Source organism: Staurois parvus, unplaced genomic scaffold, assembly GCF_062004578.1.
Source record: "Staurois parvus isolate SC_StPar_1 unplaced genomic scaffold, SC_StPar_1.0 ptg001642l, whole genome shotgun sequence".
Classification (NCBI taxonomy): Eukaryota; Metazoa; Chordata; class Amphibia; order Anura; family Ranidae; genus Staurois; species Staurois parvus.
The window spans coordinates 2811493-2825000 of record NW_028319438.1 but is presented as its reverse complement, the minus strand read 5'-3'; the positions used below and the strand labels follow the sequence as shown (position 1 = coordinate 2825000).

The 13508-nt window shown below is 43.2% G+C and overlaps 1 protein-coding gene across 1 annotated transcript in view; it reads left to right on the top strand.

The window, feature by feature from the left end:
- Positions 1-13508, top strand: part of LOC149434920 (mucin-17-like) — a 69591-nt gene that overhangs the window by 12332 nt on the left and 43751 nt on the right. Inside the window, exons 4-6 of the mRNA XM_089663217.1 lie at positions 3938-4059; positions 6764-6816; positions 9690-9835. Coding sequence (XP_089519343.1) covers positions 3938-4059; positions 6764-6816; positions 9690-9835 — 321 coding nt within the window. The remainder of the gene's footprint in view (positions 1-3937; positions 4060-6763; positions 6817-9689; positions 9836-13508) is intronic.

Below are 13508 nucleotides of genomic sequence, written 5' to 3'. Positions count from 1 at the left end.
GACCGACATATCAGTCTGGGTGTCACACCACTTCCTCAAACTCAATCTATCTAAAACCAAGCTCCTAATATTTCCTCCCCCATGTGCCCCTTCCCCTGATTTCTCTGTCAAGATCAATGTCACAACCATCAACCATTCCCAACATACCAGGGTGCTATGTGTAATCCTGGACTGTGAACTCTCCTTTCTGCCCCACATTCAATCACTTTCCTAACCTTGCCATCTCAACCTCCGCAACACCTCCAAAGTATGCCCCTTCCTAACCAATAACACCATAAAGCTCCTAATTCACTCACAGATTATCTCTCGCCTCAACTACTGCAACTTCCTCCTCATTGGCTTACCTTTACATAGGCTATCCCCCCTCCAGTCCATCATAAATGCTGCTGCTAAGCTCATCCACCTTACCAAACGTTCAGTGCCTGCCATCCCTCTTTGCCAATCCCTCCACTGGCTTCCACTCTTCAATTCAAAATACTAACAACAACTTGCAAAGCCATCAACAACTCGGTCCTCAGCTACATCACCAACCTGGTCTCTAAATACCAACCAAATCGCACTCTTCTTTCCTCCCAAGACCTCTTGCTTTCTAGTTCCCTTGTCACCTCCTCCCATGCTCGCCTGCAGGACATCTCCCGAGCTTCTCCCATCCTATGGAATTCCCTACCCCAATCTTTCCAGCTATCTCCTACCCTGTCCACTTTTAGGTGATCCCTGAAACTTTTTCTCTTCAGAGAAACCTACCCTGCCTCCACCTAACCACTATACATGTATTTTCTCAATAAGCTCATCCCCCCACAGTTATTACCTCTTGTATCACTTGACTCTCCCCTTTTAGATTGTAAGCTCTAACAAGCAGGGCCCTCTGATTCCTCCTGTACTCAATTGCATTGTAACTGTACAGTTTCCCCTCACATTGTAAAGCGCTGTGCAAACTTTGGAGCTATATAAATCCTGTATTATAATAATAATCATTGCACTGCAAGTTCTCAGGTACAGCTTCCTCTCCAGCAGAGAGAACAGAGCACAGCACAGTACCAAGACTACCAAATCTCAATCCAAATCTAGTGGGGCTATCAGTAAGAGGCAAAAGAGATTTTAAGCTGGCCATACACCATACCTCCCAACTGTCCCTGATTTGGAGGGACTGTCCCGATATTCTAGACCTCAACAAAAAAAATACACTAAAAATAATCCAGAGCTATCCTTCCTGTGAAACTGCATGTACATACATTCTGTGAGAATAGGGACAAATAGGGCTACTAAGCAATTTTCTCTCCAGGCTGAATGTTTTTCATTCATAAGGAACGCAGTGAATTAGGAAAGTGCATAGAGCACTAGATTTAGTTGACGATCGTGGCAAATCATGGATCATCAATTCCATTGAGTGTCCATAGTGCAGTGTTTTCCTGATTCACTCTACCCTTTATGAATGAATAACATTTGATCTGGAAAGAAAATAGTCTCCGCAAATCTTTTATAAATACACCCCTATGTAGCTGCCAATAGTAATAGACTGACCTAACATTCTTATACAACCCCTAAATTAATGGATATTGTTATTTTGGGTAATTATGTGTGGGTTTAGCTATTAATTGTTGTGCACTCATCCTTCTTGCTGCACATATCTGGAGGCATGACAGAGAGTGTTTCCCTTGCCTACGTACTTTGTGCTAATGATGTCCATCTATGCCATCTCAGAAAGTTGGGTTGCATGCCTACATTTATACAGAGTTTTGTCCAAAAATGTTCAGTTTTGAAAGTTAGTTCAATTTTCAACCGGTCAATGGGAACAAATAGACAATTTTTTTTGACCCTGGTGATAAGAAAAACTAATGTGGATGGTTGGAAAATGTTCCTTCTAGCGAAGGGATCATGGCTGTGCGAGCTTTTGGCATAGAACCTGCCAGTTAACAGTTCAGAGGCTCCCAATACGGGATGAGGTGACAATGCAGTAGAATAGGGGATAATTGATGTTAGAAGTTAGTTCAGTGGTTAAAGCAGAATTAAATCCTCCAAACTTTGGTTTGACCTTTCATTCATATGCCAGATGGGGGGTATGGGGGGGTATTAGCAGGGGGCTTTGGATTTCAACTAGCAGACCAGACACTGTACACCTAATGCAGGTACTGTCCTTCCTGCTGATCTTTGACTAACCTTAGGCTTTAAGGCCCTATTGACACCTGCGTGTCCTGCTTTATGTATGTGTTTTCACACTTTTTATGTGCATTTATCTTGCAACACCATATGACATCCCATTAACTTGAATAGGCTGCCCTACACATGACACATGCGCAAATGTAGCTCTTGCACCTTTTTTTTGGGCAGTGATTGGTGCATTTTGTGTGCAATTTGTCATATGATAAGATGCTTGTTTGCTAGCAGCATTTGGGATTCCTTTAGGGCTCATGTACACAGGGCATTTGGAAAACTCTTCTGAATGATGGAAACTGACTGCTGGAAAACTTAGGTTAAAAAACGTCAGTTTATGCACTTTTGCATACCGCGTTTAGCCGTGTTTATGCATGTTTGCGTTCAGAAGCATTTTTAAAAGATAACCTCAGGAGACCTTCCAAAATGCCCAGAATGCACTGAAAAATAGTAACTAATTAACTATTTCAGACATTTTGAGAGAAGTAGAGAGCAGAAGCAGAGAGAGCAGTATGTGTTGAGATGACCTGTCTTTTCTGGTTGTATTCACTATGGATCCCATCATGAGCATAATGCGGCACATTCTACCATTTTTTCCTTCACACAAAACCTGTCACTGACTGCGATGGTGTACCGGGTCCATTTGAATACATGGAAAACGCTTTGCATGCATTTCTGATGATGAAAAAGGCTCTGGACAGCATCCGGAGATGGAACAGTTAAAAAATCGCTTCTAAACGCAAACGGTTAACTACGTTTATAAGCGTTTACACTTATTTACAAGCATTTGGCGTTTGAAACACCGGTAAAATCTACTCCTGAACGCAAGTTTGATGCGTTCAAAAAAACAACTGTAAACTCCACTGCCTGTAAATGACTGTAAACGTCATAGTGTACATGGAAAACATTAGGGAGAGTTTAGGGACTGCCGAAAAAAACGCTGAACGGCTCCTGAAAGTCAGTTTATCAGCTGCAGTGTACATGAGCCCTAAGATGCTTGTCTGCTAGCCGCATTTGGGATTCCTGTAAGAAATAATGTCATACACGTTTTGCTGCATTTTTCTGTGCATGTTTCTGGATTGTGCAGCTGTGAACAGGCCCTAAAGAAGAATTCCAGGTATGGCATTGGACCAGCTTGGACTGATGTAACTTTGTATATACCATACCTGCAAGACCCTTCTAGAAGCTGGAAATCACTGTACACCGACACTGCCACTCCTGTGCTCTCCACTGGCTTTTGGGTCACATGCTGAGTGGCTGCCCTGTTGAATTCTGAACACAGAATGTTGGCCATTTGGCATGGGCACCAATCAGAGAATGCTTTGCATTTCTTCAGGGAATGCAAAGTATTCTCTGATTGGATGAGGTAGAGAGAATGATGTCCCCACCCCACCTCTCCACCTCATCCACGTAAAGAATTTTCTGAATGGTGCCGTTGTCAATCACCCAACCTCTTGTACTCAGAATGCAGCAGGGCAACCGAGTGGTGTGGGCCCAGGAACTAGTGGAGATCACTGAAGTAGCGGTGTCTAAACAGTGGTTTCCAGCTTCTAGAGGCATCCCACAGTTATGATATATACAGGCTCACATTGGCCCAAGCTGGTCCAATGTAACAATGTAAAAATATCCATACCTGGAATTCTTTGAAGTTAACCTCTATGGGGAATAAAAAGATTTATCCTTTAAGGGAGTCTCCATCACCCCAGCAGGGTTACCTGTTTTCCTGTGGGATGATGAATAAGGCGGATGACATGCTTACCTTTTCTATACTTTTTCCCTCTTCTAGGTAGCTCACTTGATGCTGCAATTAGAGTGGAGCTGTCAGTTAATGGTGTTCCATATACAATTGACCTGAATGATGTCTCTTCTCCATCACATGAGTTGTTAAACAATACACTCACAGCATTGGTAAATATCACACCATAGAATCCAATCGTTCACACCTGAAAAGGTAATACTGACTAAACCGTACCTTGAACATTCCTCTAAATGTAAAAGGAATAGTCTTTTCAGGGATTCAGTATAGGTGCAAAAGAGACAAGCTTTCTGTAAATACTATTATCAATGGGTATTAATATAAAAAAAACTATGTTTCTATGTATAGCTCACCATTATATATGTATATGAGGGTGACCATATTTCTTTGTTACATATGTAGACCCTGCTTTGCAGTGCTACAAAATGATTCTGTCCTACTGCTTATAATCAGGGATGAGCATGGGATCAATTCAATCCGAACCCAGAACTTAGCTGTATTGCTGGGCCAATGAGCTGCAAAGAGGAGATGCCAGCATATCCAAAGGGGAGGGGGTGGGTTTGACATTGTTGACCTACTCAAAAAAGGCCACATGGTCATGTTAGAACAATGACATTGTCCAAGTAAGTAAATGTGGCCATACTAGGTCAATGATGTCACATACATCCCTGTTCCTTTGTTAAAGGCAGGTACAGGATGAGGAATCTCCCACCCACTGCTCATTGGGCAGTGGGGATAGAGTCCTGACAGTTCCTGTGGATTCGGGACAAAGAATTTGCCAACCGCAGATCATTGATTGGAAAGAATGAAATCATATGACAGCTTTCCATAGCTTTAGGGTGAGGAATCTCCCATCTGAAGCTCACTGGACAACAGGAATTCAATCATGACAACTTCCTGTGGTTTAGGGATGAGGAATCTACCACCTACAGCTGTTTGGGCGGTGGGGTTGCAACCATGTGACAGTTTCCTGTGGGTAGGGGATGAGGAATGTCCAGCCTACAGCTTATTCGGTGCCAGGAATGCAACCATGTGACAGTTTCCTGTGGGCTCGGGATGAGGAATGTCCAGCCTACAGCTTATTCGGTGCCAGGAATGCAACCATGTGACAGCTTCCCATGGTTTCAAGCAGACTGTGTTTGGACAGAGTTCAGATCTGAACTCAGCTCATCCCTACTTAAAATGTAAATCTTTGTGTAACCAGTTAAAAACAATACACTCCCTGTGTGTCAGAGCCACACCCACTGCTGGAATCTGCAGCATCTGACACTTCCAGGTGTGTCAGATTTCTGTGTCTTGCAACAGCATGCTGTTATACTAGTCACTACATCATTAATGAGTCCCTTTAAAGCTTCAGAAATACTGTATATTAGTGCTGACAGGGGGAAGTACAGAGTGCATACAGGAGACAAAGGCATGAGCCATACCCAAAGTCAAAGAATTAAAAAAAAAACTACAACAAAATTAATCCCAAACAAGTGCTACTCCAGGATGATATCGGCATAAGAGGTTTCTTGTATGATGATTTTTTTTCTCTCTCTCTCCTTCATTCTCACACATTCTCTCCCCCCCTCTCTCTCTCTCTCTCTCTCTCTCTATATATATATATATATATATATTTATCACTCTCTCCTTCTCACACCTTCTCTCTCTCTCCCCTCCTTCTCTCTCTCTCTCTCTTTCTACTGGTCTTTCTCTCCCCCTCTCTCACCCCCTCTCTCCTCTCTCTCCCCCTCTCTCACCCCCTCTCTCCTCTCTCACCCCCTCTCTCCTCTCTCTCCCCCTCTCTCACCCCCCTCTCTCCTCTCTCTCCCACCTTTCTTTCTCTTCTCCTCCCTCTCCCTCCCTCCCTCCCTATCTCCCTCCCTCCCTCCCTCTCCCCCCGTCTTTCTCTCCCTCTTTCTCACACCTTCTCCCTCTCCCTCTCAATCTATCTCTTTCCTTCTCTCTCTCTCCCTTTTAATCTATATCCTTCCTTCTCTCTCTCTCTCCCTCTCCCCCCTTTTAATCTCTCTCTCTCTCTCTCTCTCTCTCTCTCTCTCTCTCTCTCTCCTTGTCTTTCTCTCCCTCTTTCTCACACCTTCTCCCTCTCCCTCTCAATCTATCTCTTTACTTCTCTCTCCCCCCTTTTAATCTATATCTTTACTTCTCTCTCTCTCTCTCTCTCTCTCTCTCTCTCTCTCTCCCCCTTTTAATCTATATCTCTCCTTCTCTCTCTCTCTCTCTCTCTCTCCCCCCCCTTTTAATCTATATCTTTCCTCCCCCCCCCCTCTCTCTCTCTCTCTCTCTCTCTCTCTCTCTCTCTCTCCCTCTCTCTCTCCCTTTTAATCTATATCTTCCCCCCCCCCTCTCTCTCTCTCTCTCTCTCGCTCTCTCGCTCTCTCTCCCTTTTAATCTATATCTTTCCTTCTCTCTCTCTCTCTCTCTCTCTCTCTCTCTCTCGCTCTCTCTCCCTTTTAATCTATATCTTTCCTTCTCTCTCTCTCTCTCTCTCTCTCTCTCTCTCTCTCTCTCTCGCTCTCTCTCTCGCTCTCTCTCCCTTTTAATCTATATCTTTCCTTCTCTCTCTCTCTCTCTCCATCTCTCTCTCTCTCTCTCTTCGTCTTTCTCTCCCTCTTTCTCACACCTTCTCCCTCTCCCTCTCAATCTCTTTCCTTCTCTCTCCCCCCTTTTAATCTATATCTTTCCTTCTCTCTCTCTCTCTCTCTCTTGATCTATCTCTATCCTTCTCTCGCTCTCTCCCTCTATCTCTCTCTTTCTCTCTTGATCTATCTCTATCCTTCTCTCGCTCTCTCCCTCTTCCTCTCGGTCTATCTCCCTTTTTCTCTCTGTCTCTTTCTATCTCTCTCTGTACAGGAGAAAGGCATCCTTCCAGGTTACTTCCAAGGAATAAAGATTGCAAATGTTCAGTAAGTCTACTTTTATAACACAAGCAAAATTCAACATTTAGTCTAGATAGCCTGGGTGACAGTGATCTTACTAATGGAGTAGCAGAATGATGTCATGATACACCCGCAGTTGGTACAGTATACTAATGAAAAAATGTTTTATTGTAAGTTTGAGATGACAGTATGTGAATATTAAAAGTCTTTAATCTGCACATAAGCACTGAAAAAAAAACCATTGTACTAATATATTTATGAATGAAGCATGTAAACAGTGTTTGCAGGCATCATTCACACAGGACCTGCTGCAGGTGTTCCTGAGACATAGAGGGTTGTATTTATAAAAACTGGCAGAGCTATTCATCCTGTGAAACTGCAAATACATCTGTTTTGTGTGAACAGGGACTAAATCAATGTTACTAGGCTATTTTCTCTCTAGGTTGAATGTTAGTAATTCATAACGTATAGAGTGAATCAAGAGAATAACCCATATGGATCAAATAGGATGTAGGCCAACAAGTGAGGCCAGAGATGGCACAATATGAGAAATAAATGTAGTCCATTCAGTCGAAGAAGGGACCTTACTTTCTTTTATCAACAAATGCCAAGAAGATAAAAAAGAGACCTTAGCGCCCACGACCTCCTTCCCCACACACTTAGCCACGTGAGATGCCGCTGTGCATATGTACAAAACCAAAAAAACTTTTTTTCAACCAAAAACAGCGCAAAACACACCAGAAAGCAATCTATAAAATACCCAACCTATAAGCAATATTAATGCAAATTATTACAATTTATATATAAGTGTCAAAAAACAAAATATTTTGTGACACATACAAAAAACAAAAAAAGTCCAGTGACATATCCAAAAAAAAGTCCCGTGTTAAAAAACAAGCTTATATTTTCATAAATTTCTTCAGTGCCCAATAATAGTCCTTCCACCATCCACCAGTGCAAAACCAACACGAACCGCACCCACCAGATGTTTGGTGAGCATAACGCCCCTCAGGACTACCAAGGGCTCCCGGACCCCCTTTTTAGCCTCCAGATATTGCCTCCTCTAGAACATAGAAAACCTCCTCCGATTCCTCCCCTCACCGACTCTCTCCCCTCACCGACCAAAATTCAGGAAGAAAAAAAAACAAATAGCGTGATACCGCTATGACTTTCAATCCCAATAACCTTCAAACCAGACCACTCACATCTATAAGGATAACAACCAGCATTTTATTGTTGTAATAACGATTTTCCATAGATCTTCCAGTAAGACCCCACAGCCAGGTAACCCAGCAGGATGACAGACCTCACAAGCAGCTTCCTCCTCTAGGCAAGATGGCCCCTGGAACGTACCGCCCAGCGTGCGCTCCACTTCACCGGAAACGACGTCGGACACCGGGACGGCCAGCTGGAAACACATCAACGCGCCTTGCCCCACCCACAGGGCGCTCCCAAGACATCAGTGCCTCCTATCAGTGCCCATCAGTGCCACCTATCAGTGCCCATTAGTGGCACCTATCAGTGCCGCCAGTCGGTGCCCATCAGTGCCACATATCAGTGCAGCTTCATTGGTGCCTTCTCATCAGTGTCCATCAGTGCAGCCTATCAACGCACACCAGTGAAGGAGAAAAATTACCAATTTGCAACATTTTATAACAGAAATAAAGACAAAGGGTTTCCAGTCTTTTTTCATTTGTTTAGCAAAAAATAAATACCCCAGTAGTGATTAAATACCACCAAAAGAAAGCTCTGTTTGTCTCAAAAAAAAGAAAAGAAAATCATATGGGTACAAGGTTGCATGGCCGCGCAATTGTCATTCAAAGTGCGACACCACTAAAAGCTGAAACTTGGCCCGGGCAGGAAGGGGGTGAAAGTACCGGCAGGCAAGTGGTTATGGAATGTGGGCCGTGCAGCAAATGTGTTGATGTAAGCAGGTCTTCAAATAATGCAAAATGGAAAAAATGGAGGATCATTTGTGGAACCAACGACTTCCCATTTGAAAGGTTCAAACAGGGGTGATGTAACTTTCCCAAAAAATTCTAAATAATTCAATAAATAAAAAAAGTTAGAAAACTGCATCCAAATGTGATTCAGTCATCTGAATTTACGGGTAAATGTTGGCGGTGAATTTGCTTTCTATAGGTGATTCATTTTTTAACCTTGAATAATATCCAGCAAAGCCCCCATTTTATAAAGACGTCCCTTACAGTATTATTATTATTATACAGTATTTATAAAGCGCCGATAGTTCGCTCAGCGCTGTACATTACAAAAGGAGACAAAACGTGACAGAACAACAACAATACAATGCAAAACATGAGGGGATCGAGGGCCCTGCTCTTTGGAGCTTACAATCTAGGAGGGAGGGGATGGTGGTACAGGAGGAGATAGCTGTGGGGGATGGAGTGGTAGGAAGAGTTAAGGAGGTCGGCAGGTTAGCAGGGGGTGGGGTAGGCTTCCCTGAAGAGATGGGTTTTCAGGGTGCGCCTAAATAAGAGGAAAGTAGGTGATAATCTGATGGGTTGGGGCAGGGAGTTCCAGAGGATGGGTGACACCCTGGAGAAGTCCTGGAGGCGGGCATGGGAGGAGGAGACCAGGGAACTAGAGAGAAGAAGGTCTTGTGAGGAGCGGAGTGTGTGTGCTGGGCGGTACTTGGATATTAGGTCAGTGATGTAGTTCGGGGCAGTATGGTGGACAGCTTTGTACGTCAGTGTTAGGATTTTGAATTTGATCCATTGCGCAATCGGAAGCCAGTGGAGGGATTGGCAGAGGGGGTGGCGGAGATGGAGCGCTTGGAAAGGTGAATGAGTAGTACATAAGGGGATTCCTATTGGAATTGTATCATTGTGCATTTGGTGACATTGACTTTCAATGTGTACTGTTTGGTTTGTGTCTAATAGAAATGCTGCCCCTGCTATTGTCGTCATTCATGACGTGATCATGAGAATTCCATTCAATAAAAGTGAGCCTGTCACCGATCAATATGCAAATAATTACAAAGAGGTGGAGAAAGTACTCAGAACAGCAAAAAACTGCATAGATGCTGGTAAGTATGATCACCCTAAAAAAGTCAATTGTATCAGATATATTTGTATATCAGCCAGGTATAATCATTCCTGCTTCCACTGGTGTTGTGTAGCATGTAGTAGGTTTATGAATATGTTCCTTTTCTCTAGGTGGTCATTATTTTGCTCACAGACACTGGTTACGTCAGTTGTTCTTCTAGTTAGGGCTCATGTACACTGCAGCTGATAAACGCACGTTTAGGAGCTGTTCAGCGTTTTTTTCAGCAGCCCCTGACCTCTCCCTAATGTTTTCCTATGTGTCCATGTACACATCGTCGTTTACAGTCGTTTACAGGCATTTGAGTTTACAGTAGTTTTTCTTAACGCAACAAACTTGCTTTCAGATGTCGATTTTATCAGCATTTGAAACGCAAAACGCTTGTAAACGCATTTATAAGCGTTTGTGTTTGAATTTTTTTTTTAACTCTTCCAGTTCCCGATGCTGTCCAGAGTCTTTTTTCATCATGAAAAATGCACGCAAATCATTTTCAAGGTGCTCAGATGGAGAAAACACGGAACACAGGATGTTCATACCAAGCTTGTCACACATTGTAATGAGCAATTCACACCTCAGACCTCTTCCACCCTTGGAAACAAAAGATATGTTAATGACCATTCACACCTCAAATTCCTCATGAAGACCCCCTGCCAGGTGACCTTAATGACTCCCTCCACCAGACACCTTTCCCACCCTTGGAAACAAAAGATATGTTAATGACCATTCACACCTCAAATTCCTCATGAAGACCCCCTGCCAGGTGACCTTAATGACTCCCTCCACCAGACACCTTTCCCACCCTTGGAAACAAAGAAATGTTAATGAGCAACTCACACCTAATTATCTCAACACATACTGCTGTCTCTGCTTCTACTGTGTGTATTTCTCTGAAACAGTCTGAAACAGTTAATAGTTTACCACTTTTCAGTGCATTCTGGGCATTTGGGAGGTTCTCCTGTGATTAGCTTTAAAAAACGCTTCTAAACGCAAACGCTCATAAACGCCTTATGCAAACTCGGCTAAACAGACTTTTTTAACCTACGTTTTCCAGCAGTCAGTTTCCATCGTTCAGAAACATCCCGTGTACATGGGGCCATATACTAAATGGTACTGACTATGGTGGTGTCATGCCAGTTAATGTGTGTGTAAACCCTAACAAGGAACTTCTTTTATTTAGTTTCTTTTGGTTTTCTAAATATATCATTGAAAGTCATTTGTTATATCTTTGTGATAAATGCAAAAAATGACTTGTGATCTTCCAAAGATCCAGTGAGCTCCTAAGGCAAGGCATACATGATATGATCCAGTAGGCTCCTAAGGCAAGGCGTACATGATATGATCCAGTGAGCTCCTAAGGCAAGGCGTACATGATATGATCCAGTGAGCTCCTAAGGCAAGGCGTACATGATATGATCCAGTGGGCTCCTAAGGCAAGGCGTACATGATATGATCCAGTGAGCTCCTAAGGCAAGGCGTACATGATATGATCCAGTGGGCTCCTAAGGCAAGGCGTACATGATATGATCCAGTGGGCTCCTAAGGCAAGGCGTACATGATATGATCCAGTGGGCTCCTAAGGCAAGGCATACATGATATGATCCAGTGGGCTCCTAAAGCAAGGCGTACATGATATGATGCAGTGGGCTCCTAAGGCAAGGCGTACATGATATGATCCAGTAGGCTCCTAAAGCAAGGCATACATGATATGATCCAGTGGGCTCCTAAAGCAAGGCATACATGATATGATCCAGTGGGCTCCTAAGGCAAGGGGTACATGATATGATCCAGTGGGCTCCTAAGGCAAGGCGTACATGATATGATCCAGTAGGCTCCTAAAGCAAGGCATACATGATATGATCCAGTAGGCTCCTAAGGCAAGGCGTACATGATATGATCCAGTGGGCTCCTAAAGCAAGGCGTACATGATATGATCCAGTGGGCTCCTAAGGCAAGGCGTACATGATATGATCCAGTGGGCTCCTAAGGCAAGGCGTTCATGATATCATTTTGATGGAGGACTTAAACCATTTTCTTCCCTGCAACCTGTGGTCATGTTGTTTCCTGCAACACGGACTGTGTTGATGGGAGAATCCCTCCTACAAAGCTATTGTGTTCTCCCAATGGAGAGGCACAGAGCCATCCCCTCCAGGAGAACACTGTGATTATTGCTAGTGGCTGGCAATAATCACATGTAAAATCCAACAGGCTGGTTGTACCCAAGTCATAAAACAACTGATTTAGGTACAATCAGCATGCTTATAGATGGCTTGAATATAAGGCCGGTTCCTGCAGAAGATTTGAACCATCTATGACTGATTTAACTTCCCGTAGTGACCTGACAACACATTGCCTCTTCTACACTAAAATTCTAAGCAGTGCTATCAGCCTGGCCCATTTTACTTCTGTGAACTAGTGCAGCTCCTGTCTATGTTAGGACCCTTTCACATGGGGTGGACTTTGTTTTGATCAGCAGAACATCTGTCCACTGATGCTCTATGAGTGGCCACTCAACTACGTCCAAACCAGTCCACCTACATGGAGGAGGATGAACTGCCTTCCACTTGTTTTTAATGGACTGGATCAGAGAAAGCAGACACAAGTCCTTTAACACCTCCCAATCCATAGGGGGGAATGGACCGTCCGATCAGGTCCTCCTGAAAAACCAGCACGTGGACCTGATCAGAACAGTCAAGTGAAAGGGGCCTAATGGAGATGAGGAGAAAGGGACGTGTTCTGTTGTCCTAACATAGTTCCTGTCTGCAGGTGACAATAATTCCACTCCATAGATACAGTACAGCGGGAAAGAGCATATGTTAATGAAAATCATCCAGTGAAAATAAAAGGAAAAAACATAAAAAAACGATTGCAGCCATCACTGGTAAGCTGCAATATATTACCTTTTGTTTCTTGGTTTTAGAAACAGTTTAACTAACCTTGCTGCCACTGATCAGAAATGAAATGAAATTGCCCCTTCTGCAGAGGAATTTGTGAAGCCTTTCTTTCCTCAGCATTAGTCATAATTATTGGTTAATTTAATTTTTTTCGGAAAGAGAACTGTCATAGACACCAAATTTTTAATCAAACATGTTTTTCATCAGTCTCATAGCATTAGGATGCTATTGAAAGATTTTGATCTTAATGCAGAGAATGCATTAAGGTAAAAAAAAAAGAAAACCATTATCTTTACAACCGCTTTAAAGATGAATGTCAGATATGGATATTTTATGCATAGTTTCACTGGTCTAGCTTGGACCAATGTAACTATGTATATACTATGGTCAATGCTCCTGCAAGCTGGAAATCACTGTTGTAGGCACAGCTACTCTATTGATCTCCACTAGCTTCTTGGTCCTGACGCATGGGAATTTCAAGCGCGTGTCCACATTTTAAGAGTGTCATAGAGTAGAGAAGAGCACTGGCTGCCAAGGGATTGAGAAGTAAGATAATTATTGCACTTATTTCTACCCCCTAGACAAAACAAGCATTTAACCTTTGCAGTGCAGGGGTAAGGGAAATGCAAGGAACCTTTTTACAGATACCTGAAGATCCACTTTAAATGAAAACTCTTTATTGCCTGGACAGCGGTGCATATCCTCTGAGAGAGGGACTGTCTAGATGTATTTCAGAGGTCATGTAGACATATGGCTGTCACGGAG